At 36.4% G+C, this 18359-nt stretch overlaps 1 protein-coding gene across 2 annotated transcripts in view; it reads left to right on the top strand.

Moving 5' to 3' along the window:
* LOC150105346 (histone-lysine N-methyltransferase MECOM-like) overlaps nt 1-18359 on the top strand; it is a 290030-nt gene that overhangs the window by 100132 nt on the left and 171539 nt on the right. The window contains exon 1 of one of the 2 annotated variants that reach the window (XM_090394733.1): nt 9973-10046. The exons of the other annotated variant lie outside the window; for it this stretch is intronic. Coding sequence (XP_090250859.1) covers nt 10008-10046 — 39 coding nt within the window. The 5' untranslated portion in view covers nt 9973-10007. Of the gene's footprint in view, nt 1-9972; nt 10047-18359 lie in introns of those variants that run through there. 2 annotated transcript variants of the gene reach the window in all.

Raw genomic sequence — 18359 nt, 5'->3', positions numbered from 1 at the left:
TATCTCTCTCTTTCTTTTTTTTTTCTGTGCGTGTGTTGTGTCCACTTTCTTGTATTCATGCACGTTCGCTTGCTAAGAGGCCTACTGATAACTCTATCATCTGTCGAAGTTTCCTTGGAAGCTTGTTTTTGAGAATGCTATCCCTTTTCCCCCTTTCCTCATTGCGATGTATTTTTACCTACCGTGTAGATACAGATGTATACTTCATGTTGTCTTTATAGATAAAAATGTTTGCACATCCAAATTGTGGTTATCACTTCTGAACTTTTTCGGAGTCTTGAATTTTTTCTTCATTCTGAAAAAACAAACTGTTGTGAAAAAAAAAGAGAAAAAGTTAACATTATGATGGTTATTTATTCCCAGCCGAAAATACAAGGAACCAAAGATTAATGCTACAAATATTATAGATTAACCTCGCCCTAAAGAAATCCCGGATATACGTACACTTTATCATTCCCAAATAATAATTTCTGGTTACACCCATGTCCTCTACTTTATTGGGAATCAGAACTTATGACAAGAAGCATTATCGTGATGAGAGAGGCGGGACCCTTGTAAAAAGAATTCAATCATAGCAGATAAAAGCAGAACTGTCTAGCATTTGATGAGAGTCCTCGTCATTAAGGGGCACCATACTTTAATTCAACCATCAAACTTCACTGTCAGCAGTCTTTCTGGTAGATACTTCTGGATCTTGTTCGAGAAGCTGCCGCTAAATAGTCGAAAGGAAGAACATAAATACTTGGAGTGGACGGATTCGAATTCCACTTAGGACGCTAGGAATCCTTTAAATAAACTTTGCAAGTAAAGGTCAGTCTTGCATTTGCTTTCCGTGGGCAGCAATAGACAATGGTTTTGGGTCCTTTTCTACTTCAATGAAAAATGTAAGAATTGAGTCAAAAGTTATTTAAAAAATACGTAAACCAACATTCTACTTTGTTATGAAACTCATTTGATTTCAATATTTTGATTTTGATTTCCTCAACAAGTTTGCTGTATATATGGAAATATCTATATTTCGTCTCATAATTATTTTTTATCCTGGCAGCTACATCTTGACATTGACAATTTTCAGTGTACTTTTACAATTTTCATAAATCGTAAAAACTGAATTAGATTTATTATAAGATTATATTAACATAAGTAAAAATTAATTTAAAAACAAAGGCAGGACAAGCTTTGATAAACCTTAATACAGAACACCTTTTGAAAACATTTTTGTTTTTTCACAGGATTTTCACGTCATTTGTCCCGAACATCTTCAGTATCATTTAGTAGGAGGGACAGAACAACAGCACAAGCGTAACTGATAGATCCATAAATATCAATATGGTATCAGAAAATATAGTACAGCAGCAAGGTCTGATTATAACTAAAGTCCATAAAAGGTTCAATAAAAGGTATACCGAAAAATTGAAAAAAAAATGATGGCCAGTGTTAAGCAAAACTATATTTCATAGCGGGGTTCATCAGATTAGTGTGAGGCAGTATTTTTTCATAACTTTGGTAAACAGCCTTCCACAAATATATCTGCTTTTAGTAGGACGTTATTTGATTTTTTTCAGCGATCCTCGTGTATGGAGAAGACATGTTCTGCCAGTCCAGAATGTTCTGGTTCATGGTGCTTGATGTATTTCTTATGTTCATCGCAAAGAAACCTTGGGTCTCCCAGATTAACTAAAGTTAGATGCACTTCAGGTATAAATGTGTGTTAAATATCAGAGAATACCAATGAATGAAGATGACCCTGCGAAGAATCCACAATGTAGAAAGCTTCTAGACTGGACGGAATGCGAGTCTTGGTTCAAGAGTTTGTATCTGTTAAACAAGAATTAATACATAAAATGACTGTAGCGAAACTTTCATTCATAAGGGCATAGAAAATATTGAGCGAATCCATTCAGGTTCTTGAGAAGAGGTTAAACTTATGGCATTTCCTCATGATGAGAATCTCTGACTGAATCGTTAATACGATTATAACACTTAACATTCAATTTGCATTACATCCCTGAAATCTTCTTTATTGTTAGGGTCTGCGAAGGAGGATGGGATTCTTTCTGCCATTATTAGATTCCCTGCACTAGCTTATTATGATCAATCTTGGCTGTTACTCGCGAACAACTTAAAATACATCAAAGAACAAATAGGATCCGTTTAGGCTTGCGAAACGAGATATCGCATCTACAGAGTTCACTCATTAGTGAAAGCTTTCTATTAGGAAATTGCAAGATAAGGTTTCTTTGTAGAAAGACTGTATGTTGAAAGCTTTGAAGTATTCCCAAGTGGGCTTGATATGAATAGATGCCGTGGAAGTCCTGTTACTGCTCATCAATGATATTTTTTAAATGTTATGTATACCTTTATCTGACCCTTTTTTTATGGGACTCCCATGAAAAGATTGAAACGTAGAAAGGTTGCGTACCTATAGTACATTAGTACAGTGGATGGGTTAAGGATTTACATTTTTTTTATTAATTATATACATTTTGGTATTTTTGTTCATTTTTTATATGGCCTGGAAACTTGTTGCAGAAACCAACCAATTTGAATGACACTCAAATGCTCATGAAGCGTTGAATGAAAATTTTATAAATAAAATTTACCTAAATAACTCGTATTTAATGTTAATTATGATGCCATCTTTCGTTTCTTTTAAAATGCAAAAAAAAATCAATAAATAAGTAAAATAAAAATAATGTAAATATTTAAATGTAAATATTTTATTTACATTTAAATATGTAAATATTTTATTTTCTGCATTTGTTGACCAGATTATTAAACTGCGGTATTCACATGTCCGTAATGTATTCAGGTGACATGTGCATGTAGACTATTGTAGCCGAGTTATTCGGTCTGATATGGAGGTGAGTGCAGGATTTTTATTTTCCATATTGGCTTAAGAACAGACTCAGTTTACAGTACACTCGCCTAACAGTGCCTGTTGCATAATATAATTTATATATCATTATACTCCTGTGCTGCCATCTACATTCCACTTAATGCTAAATTTCCTCGCTTTTGCTCTAGGGTAAAATCCCTTCATACATGTTTCAGCATATTTCATTTTTGTTGATTGCTAGGTTAGTTTAGTATTCCGTTTCATCCGAATACCTGTTAAATAACTCACAAGTCTATTACCAAGGCTAGAGATTTCCATGTGGTTCTCCGACACTTTCCCTAGCGAAGTAAAGGGTAGACGGTGAAGTAACCTATTAAAAAAATGAAAATTGGCTAACTGGGGAAAGTGAGCATCTCTGCAATCCTTAAAAGCGTTGTCTTGATTTTTTTATAGATTTTTTTTATTTTATTATTTTTGATTTTATAGATTTATAGATTTTATTTGAATTGCACTGTACATATTGTAATCGTGTGCTCTGGGTATCGATTAAGATTTCAACTCCATTGTTTGATCTATAAATATGGCTTTCAGTTATTAATGTGGTTTTCAAACAAAACATACAAACAGGATTGATTGTACTGGTATGCATGCTTGTTTTCAAGCGTTCGGAAAGATTTTTACGATTACAATGTAATCTACGCACCGATTAGGAAGAGTTTCATCCAAGAAAACCCTCATAATCAACATGATATTTTCACTTTGCTTACTCGACACAATTCGTTTTTTATTTTAGAAACCTATTTCAGAGTAAACTAGACAAGAGAAATGCCAAATCCACGTGTTATCATCCAAAATCGTAATGTGATGACATCTTCTATCTGGTTTCTTTTTCTTCAGCTCCATTAACGTTCAGTCAAGTAGACTATAGCTCAGTAGGATGGAAAGAAGGCTATTGTCCTCTATTGCTGGAAAAGGCTTTTCAAGAACACTCCAAGTAATCTGTCCAACAGAGAAATGATCGTCTATTACCACTGACACAATGGAGAAAGACGTGGTCCAAACACATCTCAACGGCAGAGCGTGATTAGCAGAATAGTCATTAATCTCGTCCCAGACGTATGTCATACTGACAGTGGAAGAAAGAAGGGAGGGCTGAGACTTGGATACGATGGGGAAAGCAGAGTGGGGAGGGTAGAAAAAACCATCAGAAACAAAACTGGACATGAGCCTTTCTACAGACATAGCGGAGACCAAGCAGAAGCTCGCAGAGTGGAAAAACAGTTTCTCTTTGCCGTCCGTTTATTATAAAATGCCAAACGCAGGTGGTAGAGCTAGGATCGGCCTTACGGGGAGGGGACTTAGGGGGAGAAACTGGGAAAGCAAAACAGATGGGGGGGGAGAGGTAAACGATCACGGGTACCTCTGCCGACGAACAACTTCTACGAAATAGAGAGGAAGGGAGAGATCCGGATGCGGGGAATGCCTGAGCTAAATGATCTGTTTAATCATGGAGCAGGCGCGGCTTAACAGGCAGAAATAATGTGATGGCCAGTCAATATTGAAACCCCTCGGTCCTCCGACTCCGCTGGTCATCCGCTCTGACATATTGTTTCGCCAATAGCGGAATTGAATTTGCGATGGCCCCGTCGTCTACTCTCCAGGGTATGATGGAGATTTGATGGCTTCACCAGCAAGTCCGGTTTTTGCTCGCCCTGCCGCTGCGGCCAGGCGGCTGTGAATCATAAAAGATGCCGGGGAGAGAAAGGCCTTCCGACCAGCGCGCTCTGACCGAACCATGCGGATGAGGTGAGGAGAGATGAGAGTAACAGCTTGCGTCAATGTGTCTTCGCTGGCTACTTCGTTGGGCACAATAACGCAGATAGGACGAAAGTGATGGCGAAGCCGGATAGCGGGTGTAGAAGGGAAGGAGGCTACGGGTGGTGGGTGGGAGTAAGAGGTGACAGAGCAATCACACCATCTCTTGGCGTTGCTCCGATGAGGTCGGAGAGCATCAATCACGAGACCCAACTTTGTATCCTAGGAAAGCCGTCCGTTCACACTACACTGGTCTGCAGAATAGGATCGGGGGATGGGTATCGCCGTATTCAAGACTCCCGATTGGTGTCGCGTTGAGGGAAAATTTATTGCTCGAACATGTGTCGCAACCTCAGCAAGGTGACTGCAGCGCAGAAAAGGAAAGCTAGAGCTTCATCGGAGCGGAGATATGCGACAGTTGTGTGAGTGCGTGCGTGTGTGTGTGTGTGTCTTGTCTACCCCCACTTGCCCTTTTCGCTTCAAAAAATACGAGCAGACGAAGAATAGGCGTCCAATTTAGGAAACGAGTGGTCATTCGTGAAAACTGGGATAGGTACAAAAGAAATTTTGACCCCCATGTGTATCATTGGGAGCTTTGCCATCAAGGGCAAAGTTTTTCCATTCATTTGGACTGCCGAATCCAAAACACGATAAAGCTGTATATTTGCAACTTGCTTTATCAGTATTGCTTACAAGAATGGAATTTATACTCAGAAATTCATCAGATGCCTTTTAACACAGAATATTTAAAGAGGTTATGCCTAACTTATGATAGAGGTTATGCCTAACTTATTAAATCACTAATTTAACGATAAATAGCTTTCTACTGAGAGCTTTTCCATGATTGCCGAAATACATCTACATGGAACAGCAGAAAATAAATTACTTATCGCCAAAATCCTCGATATCAATAGACTAAAGTTTTCATCTAAAAATCCCGAAAATGCAACTCATTCGAGTAATGACTGCTTCATTATATTTTCATATGAAGTACCTTTACGATTCAATGAACGATAATGAATTTCGAGGTGCGGTGCTCTGGACAGATTCCAATATGTTCGTAAAAACATTCTTCAAGACTGTAAAATCGAAAAATACGGGTCAATATTCAGAGTTAGGTAAAATACGTTGTAGCACGATGATTGGGAATATTTATAGACAGCATAGTTTACTGCTTATCACCACTTTATCACCAACTGCTTCCACGAAGCATTAATCACTATTATGAACCTTTTACAGCAAGCATCTGCTAAGTTATTATTATTCTTTCTTATCATTTAGCATTATTTCGAACCTTTTATAAATGGCAGCGGCCACATTTAATTCCAGTAGAAGTGAGGGTGTGTGATTCAAGAGTTGTTTGGAATATCGTCCCCAAGGAAATGAGGGCTCTGCGGAATTTTTTAACCTCTTTGTTATTTATTACTTCATTTTCGGTGTCTGGATTATTGATTTTCTATTACTGTAATCGTATTTTCACGTGTTATACTTGTTTACAATTTTCAGGCAATTTTGTTGAAAAATAAAATAAGTGCTTTTTAAAATCAGGGAAAAAATGTGATGGCTCCACCTAGTCGTAAACTATATAAAGTTATACAAAAATCTGTTTCCATTTTTTAACTTCCTCATTTCCCCGCTCCCTTAGTCTTAAAATATGGCTATGCTGCACTTACTGTTAATTGACGAAGCCGTCTTGTGCGTCTTGCTAATTTTATTACACTTTCGTTAACATATTGATGAATCATCATGTTTTTATTAAATTTATTGCTTAAAATGAGAGACTCACTACAGACAGACACACAAACAGGAACTTAGTTTTAACTTTTTTGTGCTTAACAAAATTTAAAATGATATTAAAAAAAAAAAAAAAGAACAACTGTTACGGGACCGTCTTGTATTGAATAACTGGCTTGCTATCATCGTGTATCCAGAATTGAGACTCATCATTCGAACATCCCCAACTTACAGTTAAATTTCAAACCTGTCGCGCAGACTTGTGGAATGGACTACCAGCGTTAGTGTTTCTCTTCAAATGTAATTAAAACTTATTTAAAATAAATAAATAAATAAGTTTCTTTCGTCTTCCTAAATCTTGTCCACCGACGGCATCATTGCAGAAAAAAATAATTAATTAATTAAAAACTAGATTGCGACGTTATTACTTCATACTGTTTCTCTCTAAAGGGAGAGCACACTCGTGTTGACGAAATGTATCCACTATCAACCACGTGGTTGATAGTGGATGCATTAGAACTTATGATCTATAACGGACAAAATTGACGAAGTTTCACATTATGCATACTATTAATCGAATCCGAAACGAATGATTAGTGCCGTGTCTCCGTCGAGTGCACAAATGGTGTGATTTAAGTTTGTTTCCTCTACTCAGCCTTCTGCTCAGCAAATTCACTACGTGCTCGACTTACAATAAGAAGAATGTGAGGAGAGGGATAGATGAACTGAAGTCAACTTCTATCGACGTAAAAGTAATGGCGATATCTTCCTGTCAATTAAACGTTTTTTAAATATATTTAAAACCAAATACAAATTTGACCGTTTTAAAAAACCTTTAAAAGTTTAAAAACTTTTAATGGCTTCAACAACTTTTAAAGAAAAAATTTAAAATTTTGAAGGACTTTAAAACTTGAAAAAAATTTTAAAGACAAAAATGTTAAAAACTTTTATTTTTTAAAACTAAAACTGCCTATTTATAGCACTATCGTCATCATAGTCGATATAAAAATTAAACTTTTATAGACTAAAAATTTAAAACTTCTAAAGTCTTAAAATCTTAAACATTTTAAAGACTTTAAAACTTTAATAAAAGTTGTAATACCTTTAAGACTTTGAAATATTGCTATTCAGTTGCTATATAATAAAAACTTTCTCTGCTTCCTCTCGAGGGATTAACTAAATAACAAATACGGACTGTATGCTAACTATCATTGTATATTATATACTATCATTGCATATTATGCTATTGGCACATTGTTAATATAACTAATAGCATGTTATTAGTATTTGACAATGGCATTCACTATTCCTGGAAGAGGAGGTTATTGACTAAGTTATTAGTATTAGACAATGCTATTTAAGTATTTCCCTCCACCCCTCTCTAGGAATGCTCGGAGATAGACAGCGTAGACATTTTATGATGCCAACTCATAGTTGAGTTCGAAGTTCATATTGTTAGTCTCGTTCTTCACCTAGCTAATTGTTATTACAGTGGTAACGTAGGTGCGTCACATACTGCTCGGCAGAGCAAGTCAAGTACTAATTAATTGGCTGCACAGCACACCTTACTTCCTCTATTAAACTGTGTGTGACTGGGATCTCTCGGTAACCGAGCTAGACAGATGTTTCTCAATAGTTGTCCCAAGAAAATGCTTTCATTTTAGACCAATAATTACTTTCTTAGTTTGGAACCCCCCAGCAACCTTTATGCAGCAGCAGCGTATGGTCGACTTGATGACGATACTGCTATAAATAGGCAGTTTTATAAGCATACAGGTGCTCTTTCTAGAAAATTGTTTTCTGTGCGGAAATCGTTTGTGTTGTAAAACAACTGCGCACACAAACATCACGTAACTGAATGTAGCCAAGGGTGGCACCACGAGGTAGTCAGGTGTCATCCAAACCACGTGCATAGTTTAGCAACTGATCCTTGAGAATGGAATGCATCTTTCGTTAGCGAAACGAATGGGAGAAGGATAAGATTTCTTGCCATTGTTTGCAACACAGTCACGTATTAGCGCGTTTGTCTCGAGCAGGAATGCTTAAACGAATAAATAGAAAGGCAACATTTATTCCCGAACACCACAAGTTCTGTTTCTACAGCGATATAAACTTACAGGGTGTTTTAGAATGGAAGGAGCCGCTCGTATCAAATCAAAGGTTACGCAAATAATCGATGGAAAAGAAATATATTAACTTGGAGAGTTTAAATCAACTACATTTGACAGCTATAAAAAAAAAGAAAGAAAAAAGAGATTATTAGAGTCCGAAGTTCTTCAGCAAATAATATATTCGAATACATGCAGATTTATTATCCCATTTATTCGAACATTTCGTATAAAAAAGATCACAAATATCGATTGTGTCATTGTTGACTTGCGCTTCTCAAATTCTAATAAATTATGATTGTCTTAAAATTTTCGATTTTTTTTTTTTTTTCATGGATGAATGGGTAACATTTAGGTAAAAATTGCTACACCGCTCTGTGCATGGCATTGAAAATATTATATTCTCATGCTTCGTTTTAAATACTAGACAATTCCTTGATGGCAATGCTCAGGGAATTATTATTTTTTTGGTTTCTTTATGAGGTGTAGTCAAATAAAGGAGACACGATAGAAATTAATGCTGTTTAGAAATACAATGAAAAATTAATCCATTAGTCCATAATTTTTTTTTCCATAAAATAAAGAAAAGACTGTTAACAAGTTAAAAATCTGTCTGTTGCCATGCCAGTCATCTTTTGCGAGATCGTGATCAATGACATATAATTAAAATCGTTCATTTGATCCATAATGATAAGTACCATGAATTAAATGATCTACATTTCCCTGGCTGGTAATCAAAATGCAGAAAGATTATTATCGCATTCTTATCCTAAATAACATGAGCAGATGGAAAAACCTTTTTATGCATCGATTGGCCTAGTTTGATCATGGGTAAAATATTAGTGCGAATAGACGAAAGCTACACGAGGATGTGACCGCCCACTCTACCAGCTGGTGTACCTAATCCTAAATAGTATTAATGTGTAAATTCTATGGTCGCTTTCTCGGAGATGCAAAATTACAAATTCCGAGTTTCTTCCGAAGTCAAAAATATAGTCGCGTGCTATAAAGTTCGACCGACTCGGGAACTTCTGAAAGTATGTCTAGAAAAAGTTCTTCCTGTAGTTGGTGACTAAAGTCAGAGGTCTTTCTTCTGCCTGTCTAGCGTTATTAACGTTACCATGAGGCATTGCAACACCGAAAAAATATATATACCATACCGTATATATATTTTTTCGGTGTATAATAAATAACATATAATATAGTATATTACACATGCATAATGAAATGCGCCACTATATATGATATTATTTTTACAGTCCGAGATGGTAGACTTTTTTAGGAATCGAAAAAATTGTTTCATAAGTTTTATGTGCAGTTATTGGAGCGTGAAGCATTTTAATTCTCTCAAGCAATTGTCATATGGAACCAATTAATAAAAATCTGAATTGCAATATAGAGAATCACAGATATATCTGATTCTCTACATTGTAACCAAGGTACTTATATTCATTTATAGCAAGAGCTTCTAAAATCTCTAACTCCTGCTGACATACAGTAGTTCAATCTAAATGCTTGTGTCAATGGTGACACAGGATGATAATACAAGGGTAAGCTGCCTCTGTCACGTTTTTTTTTTTATATATATATAATTATGCCAATTTCTTTTCTTTATGAAGTATACTAGAAGTACCAAATGAAGAATTCTGTATTGAGAATCAGTTGCACTCATTTATGATTAAGAAAGTTGATTATATATACGGTGACCATATTTTTTTGGTAAATAATAAAGGACCAATCAGAAATTGTTTCATAATAAAAAAAGGTTGCGTTTATTTGTTTAACTAAAACTAAAAAGCTAAAAATCTTTATAACATTTATTATAAAATATAAGCATATAAATAGCATTTTAAACAATCATATTATTACTTAAAAATTAATTTTGATACTTTTCACAAGAATGAACTTTTTTTAAATAAATCAGGTTTGTGTTTTCAAAATTCATAAAACTGTATACAATTCATTTCACAGTTGCTTTTGGTATAAATGCATGCTTTCAATGTTTCGATTTTTAATTGGGTTTTTTCACTGGTCCACATATTGTTCACTAATGAAAATACTCGTTCAGTGGGGGGGCATTAGATCCAGGGAGACATAAGCAATTTTAAATATCGTTGAATTTTTAAAATTCAACGATATTTAAAATCTTTTAAAAGATACATGTTTATCTGTGAAATATTTAAAATTTTCAACCCATCTACTTTGGCAGGGCTTCATTTTGTTCCCATTCTTCGATTTTTTCACTGGTGACATAACAAAACTTCATCAAATAGTTCGCCGTCATTTATATTTGAGTTCCAGTGACCGGAAATGAACAAAACACTTTCCTTGATCTTCGCCCACAGAGGGATTTCTCGTAGTAGGACCCATTCAAATACTTTCATTTCCACGAAAACAGCTATCCTAGTTATTTAAATAATCACTACAGGTTTGGTAAAATTTATGAATTGCATCTTTAAATATGTTGGCATCAATATTTAATTTACTATTTCAATTCAAAAAATAAAGGACAAAATGGCCATTTTAAAAAAATAAATAAATCTAAAGGATAGAGAAGTGAAATAAAGGACTGGCCTCTTAAATAAAGGACGTATGGTCACCGTAGTTATATATTCAAAATTATTTAATGAGCTAAGGGAAAAAATACCTAAATCTATGACCAGCTAAGCTCGCAACACGAGTTACTATTATGAAACTTGGATTAGAAAAATTGAATTCAAATTAACGAAAAAATTACATAATCCAATTTTTAATAATGGAATCACCTTTGTAATGTATACGCTGCTCAGGCACATGCGATTCTGGAAAAAAAAATTCAAAAAGTTTTAATCCCTTCAGTTGTGATCACTTACTCTCCCTTTTCTATTTCTTTCTTCCTTCCTTTTTTTTTTTTTTTTCATGTGGTCAGAATTCCTGTTTAATTTATACTCATTCATCATCATAATAGTTTTAGCTGCATCTTTCTACATTTGGATTTTTACCTCTTTAAGCTTTTTATTTTCCCAAAAACTTTGGGAATAAGATTACGTTTCAGGTTTCGCGTCAGTTTCCCAACGAAATTGTATTGCATTCCACTAACTGTTAGTATTTAAATATTAAGAATGTAATGCCAACATCATATCAGCCATTGCCTTCACATATTTTATAACATTTTTCATTCTTCTAATGATTAATTAAAAAATTCATTGCTCAGTGTCCCTTCAACAAATCTCTGCTTAGCAATGTAAGTTACTCTGCTATTATAACATAGCAGTTCATATTTTAAGCATTACGTAAAACTGTATGGAACTCTAGTACTGTGCATATTATTGGGGAAAATCTTATTAACATTATATATATATATATATATCGCAGTTCATTATCTCTTCATAATTTTAAATATTTTATTACTTTCATGACCGCAGAGGAAAAAAACACGATTAAAAATAATCTGTCTTTATTCGTTTTCTATATGGCAAATGCAGGATGGCTAATATCGGTTAAGATGATCATGAATCGATGATGGATTTATCATCATCATCATTATAATATACCGTTACATTCTATGGGTATGGTGGTTGATAGTCTTCAGAGGAACTCTGGCTTTTATTTCACAAGAATGAATATGGAAATCATGGCGAGCTACTGCTAAGTATTACCTGTAGTGTACATGTCCACAGTTAAGTGACTAATCAAATTATTGTTCTTCCCACATGTGTGTGTGTGTGTGTGTGCTTCGTCGAAGTGCGCGCGCATTTAAACCAAACTTTTCTGCTAAGCGATTTTTCAGAACACAAAACGGAAGCTCAGAAATCCTTCTAGCAGACTGCATCCCGAAGTTCATTTATTGCCTTGCGCAGTCTGTTAAGGTGATTATGTCCGGGCATCAACGGAGAAGGTTTTATTATCGGATTCAGCTTCCCCGCATCATTCGACGAAGGAGAGAAAGAGACAGAACGGGCAAAAAGAAAGCACGCACCCACACAGACGTACAACAACAACAACAAAAAAAAAAGGCTTCCCGTTTCTCTGGGCAGCTGCAGATGATGAGGTAGCGGTCTCAGTATGCAGGCCCGTGCTTCGGAAGATGGAAATACAATGTGACGGTCCTGTTCGGAGGCAGGCAATCAAATGGCACGAGCGGGGGGTGATTGATAGGTCGTTGTACGGAGAGCAATATTAAACTGCTGTTGGCTGGGGCTAGCGGTTGCACATCCATCAACCTCTGCCGTACGAGAACCCCGACGGTCTGCCGCGTGGACGACGGGCTGTTGCGGGGAGGGGTAAGGCCGTTCTCAGGCACCAGTTGGTCCCCGTCAGCGAAGTAATGATACTGGTTGCCATGCTGTGGAGATACATCATCGTGAATATGGCAGCTCCAAGGCGGAGGTCTGGGTGCGAGAGTAGATCGGGGAGGGGTTTATCATTTTGAGTTAAACTACTTTGGGGTAAATAAAATGGCAATCAGGCACTCGTAAACTGGACATTACGCACATCAGTTATGGGGGGGGGGGGGTCCTACAGGCACGTGCGGCGGAACTCGTTAGGTGCCCGTAATGTGCTGCTACGAACAAGCATGGCGGACTTCGATTGCTTCTTACTTTCCTCTGTAAAATCTGTCAATAGGAAATGCAGGTAGAATTATAAAAATTTCATCATTTTCTTTCCTTTCACGAAAATGAGAGTAGGGGAGATAATTAGAGATATGTCAAGGCTCGCCCTTTACTTCCTTCTCCGGCCTTTCTAGCGAAAAATTGCTAGTTGCCTAAAACATACAAATTGGAAACAAATTCACGGTAACATTCGTCTCATTTGTTTAACAAACGGTTGTTTGCCAAATGGATGAGATGAACAAACGAAAACTTGAACCACTTTGAAGTGTGCTGTGTTGTGTTTGAAGTGCTGCTAGGATGCACTGTGCTATGTTTTGATATTGTTGATTATTATATCTATCATTCCATGTTTATTACACTGCTCTAAGAAAACAAAAACGTATAGTCTCTCATGATAGAACTTTCCAAGACAGAGTTTCGACTGCATAGACAGCATTTCGATCCTGTATGGACCATCAGCCAGGGGCTCGATGAATCCTCGGAGAGATCCTGAATTAACACAGTAGCTGAAGCTGTCATTTAGTAAGTGGAAAGCAAAAAAAGCAACAAAAAGTTTTTATAATGAAATATACCATTTACGTAAAGTAGATAATTATAACAACTTACTTATCTTATTGCCCTTACCGTGAGAGCACTGCAGTGATTATAATTTCATATTCCAGTTATTTTCAGCGGACGTGTTTGTTTATAGGTTTTGGAATAAGTATAAAGACATGGCATTTTGATGATAATTTTGTTCTAAAATACGGCAACACTCGGGCAATATATTCGCATAAAAGATGAAAAATTATGTATGATGAAGTGTAGATGATACAAGATATTTAAAACAGTTCAAACGAGCCAATGTGTTCTAGTTGCTTTGTGTCGTAACAAAATCTGTCGTTGGTGGAAATTATTACAGTTATTAATATGTGAGTATGCATTTATATATTCCGATAAATGGTTTCATTGTATTCACTTCTGCAGGGAAAGAGAACTATCATGAATCTACTTTGGTTCAACTCAGTGAAAAGTCTGTATCATCTAAGTAGCATATGAATCACAAAATATCTCTTATTATACTTACGAAGGATGAATGGGAAGCTTTTATTTTTTGATGAAAAGAAACAGTCCTACGTCGCTATTGGAAGTGCTACTTAAAGTTTTAGTTTCTCATTAAACAGTCGTTACCATGGTGATCACTTTCTACACAGGTGAACAGATAAGAGTGCGATATGGATAGTGGAAATGTGGCAGATAGTGGAAATGTGACAACCGACTCGTGACAAATGCCAATAAGGAACGAATGTTCAATTATGGGGATATATTCCAGGAAGTGTACTCATTTCGATTCTTCGGTATTTCATGTCTACAGAATGAACGGTGAGAGACTTATTTCAGTTATTTTCCTCCCCCATTTGTTCTGTATAGACAAAAGAGGAAGCAATACTCAAAATGTGCGATGACACGATCTAAACAGAGAGTGAGATTTGATATTTTGACTTTCAATTGAGAAGCTAATGTTCTTTCTTTGTGTGTGTGTGTGTGTGTGTGAGAGAGAGAGAGAGAGAGAGAGAAAGTTTATTTTCATGGTAGAAATAGCATATTCCTGTGGTTCAGTATCTACGACTTGAATTCGTACATATATCGACAGTTGAATTCCATCCCGTCTTTCTTATTTTAATTGCTTTTTAAACAGCTTTCATATATTTTAAAGAATTGGGAATGTGGATAATGTCTGTACTCTTTCTAACCTAATGACTTTGTTGGGTTCGCATTCATGAGTCATGGATTTTTAAAAAGATCTTTGGATGGGTAGACCATTTTCTTCACCATGTAGGACCACCACCCTTTTACTGGAAGTCAAAAGTGTCATAAAAAAGTGCTAATGTGCTATACAACCTTTGATCGAAATTTCCATAAAAATGAATTATTAATAATAATCCCAATTGCTAATCATAATATACAAATGACGTTTGCACATCTAAAAGTCATGTAATCAACGTTTTCGTTTGAAATTTAATTTAAAAAATGATCTTTTTAAAAAAAATAATCTATCGATTGATCATTTTCATGTTTTAAATATCATCAACGGACATGCGTCAAGTTACTGTGAACGCACATGCGCACAAATAACTGTCTAGTTTTATCTGCAGAAAAGCTTATTGTCATTGCAGCCAGTACAACTTAGGGACAGCCATATTATTCTCCACTCTGCATGCAATGACTGTTCTGAGCGAGCGAAGAGAGAAAGATAAAAAAAAAAGGCTAGGGAATAGACGCGGAGGTTGTCACATTATTGCTGCCACCGCTCCGATCACCACAGCTGAGAGAGAGTTCACATCCTTCGTTGACTTCGACATCTGTAATCGTTCCGCTGCAAATCCTGGTCCTCTCCCCCCTCCCCATGCTTTTCCTTCCTGGTACTCATCTCGCTTCTTCGTATCTGCACATGAATTCTCTTTGCTTCCTTCCCCCCATCTCTGCATGTCCCTTACAAAACATTACCCTTGTCCCAGTTAATTGGACCAGATCAACACCCTATGTTTATTCTGCTGTCCACAGTGAACTTACCGAGCTGTGGTCAATGAGGCGAACCTTTCGAACCCACTCGTCCATTCCGACTTTCCTGATTGGGCGCTTGCTGCTAAATTAATCGGCCCGTGGAAATGCGCGTTGCGGTCTCTGACGGGAGGCTGTGAAGGGTGTGCAAAGAGGAACGCGGAAAAATCTTCACGCCTTGTAACCCTCGCGGTGAAAAATGAATCGCTGTTTGGGGCTAAATGGGGCATCTTCGTGTCGGATATTTGTGAGCCATGGGAGAGACGGACTTGATTTGCATATGATCAGCAGTGAAGGTGAAACTGAAAGAGAGAAAATAAAAAATAGAAAAAGACGTAAAAAAAAAGTGTAGATGGAAATGGAGTTTACTTCTTTGCATAATATGAAAAAATGCGTAACTCGGAGACTAAAATGGAAAATAAAAAAAATAAAAAATAAAGTAGTCTATTTGTATCCTTAAAGATGGCAGATCAGATGCAGTTTTTTCGTTCTTCAAATCTATTATTTTCCTAACAGAAATACGGATTTATAATATGTAAGATATCCTCGCAATTCCTTCCTTATTCGTTCTTTCTTCTTTATAAATTCTCCTTTTCGTGAGTCTACTTACTAAAATGCATCCTATTTGTATTTTTATTATGCAACTTAGAAAGTGGCGTAATAAAGCAAATTCATCCAAGTTAAAGGAAATGTCTAAAATCTAGTCACTTTCTTTAGCTGGACTCTAAAAGATATCCTTTATTCTTACGAGAAATCTATAAAGAATGGTTCGGTTGGTGTTTGGCTTACGGCCAACGGCTGTGAGGTCAGTATATATCATTTTGGTAATGTTGTTTTCAGTAGCTGGTTTGTTTGTTTGTCTGTTTTGTAAGATCAAAAACCCTAGATTTTGAGAAGAAAAACTTCTTCACGTTCTTATGAGATCGATTAACTCATCTTCGGTCGAAATATCCTTAGAAAGTTCATTTAGAATCATTTGAACCCTTAGGATTCCAACTGAACGCTTTCCATTAGAAGGGACGATTTCACAATATCCTGACAACGTTAGGGGGTGTTCTTCCTCCTTTAGGGTGGTATTTTGCTCTGTTCAATAGCTTAAAAGTAGAAATCATCTAAAGACCAGAGGTTATCGACATCTCGCTTTTCACTAAAATTCAATTGATTTTTAGACTGATACTTCCTCATAATAAAAACCTTTAAATAAATAATCTTTATCGGTGAATTGTTTTTTTCCCCATCAATTTTCTTTTGCGATGAATTGTCGTACGATGAAAATTTTTGTTTCAGAAATTGTTTATTCGCAGAATTGTTTTTTTCGATGCCACTTCCCCTCTAATAAGCGGTGGTCACACGCCGAGACATATTATATACACTGCTTGTAGTAACTGATGTTTATTAGATGCATAAGTTGTGAATATGAAAGGTAATTCATGTTCAGCTAGTTTATAGTATTCAGATACATAACTTACGTCAAGAAAACACTCCACTGCCCCAACAGGCTTGCCCCCTACCACGATGCGTCCATTGATTCATGCTGCTGCGGCGATATCCTTAAACTGCCGTCGGTGGGGAACAACTGGAACCGAGATACGTCGGGGCAGGCTGCCTTTTCCCACTCCTCAAGTGTTCAGTATCGTATCTATGCCCTGTGTGTCCGTAGCTGCTTGTTTATCAAGTGGAACTCAGTGTGGTCGTCTGCTACTGCTGCTATGCCCTCCCCCCGCCTCATTCGTGACAAGATCAGACATACGTGAAGTATTATGCGTCTTGATATGCTTTTTTTTGTTGTCGCTCACTGTTGTTTGTATTATGCTGTCATTTGACTGATTGTGGCTCGTCTATGCACGATTCTTCTACCCCCCCCTCTCTGTTGGCTTCTGCTATTAAACAAGACAGGGCTGGTCGATGTGTTAGGGTTGTGTAGCATTGTCGATACTCTCAGAGATGTTCATGAATTGTTCTGTGTGAACATCTGAACAGGATGACAGTCTACGTGATGCGTACGCAAAACAGAGGGGGCCTGATCATCACACCGTCCTCAGAATCACTCAGGTCGTTCCGATAGAACTGAAGGTGAATCAGCTGGTCTCATACGGATGTGCCTCATTGATGACAATACTTTTTTTCTTCGTGAAAATCGGTAAAATCTAAAACTGTGTAAAGTCTAAAAAAAATAATTCAAGATTTTTTATATATTTTTCACATTGCATTGTACTTTTTTTCCTTTCTTTTTTCAAGTAATGTTCCTACTCACATCCTCGAAGCTTGCGTTAAGCGCATATGGGGATGATTTTGGATTGGGCAGGTTTCGTAGTTTTGATTCAATATCCGCAACTCGTTAGGTATTGGTTTGTCTACATGTTTCAGGTTAAGCATGCGGCAAAGAATGAGCGAATGCGCACACAAATACACAATAATAAGAATAATAATATGGCTTTGATAAAAATCGGTCCCAATAATTCAGTAGAACTAGGTCAGGTAACTTAAACTTAGCGAAGAGCTCCTAGTACTGAAAACAATAACAAAAAAATGATAAATAAATAAATAAATATATACTGTATATGTATATATTAAGAGCCTGACAGGACAATAACCACCCTTTGTTAGAAACTGCCAGCATTTTGTTTCAAGCATCAGCAATATTATCCTTGATGGACGTAACATTTTAGCAAGCTTTGATATAGTTAATCTGTTTATCAATGTTCCAACTAATGATCTACTTATGGTGCT

The sequence above is a fragment of the Typopeltis vanoorti genome, chromosome 6 (assembly GCF_054136105.1).
Source record: "Typopeltis vanoorti isolate ZY-2024b chromosome 6, IOZ_Tvanoo_1.0, whole genome shotgun sequence".
Lineage (NCBI taxonomy): Eukaryota > Metazoa > Arthropoda > Arachnida > Uropygi > Thelyphonidae > Typopeltis > Typopeltis vanoorti.
Note: the sequence above shows the minus strand (reverse complement) of the source record. Positions and strands in the feature narration are given on the sequence as shown.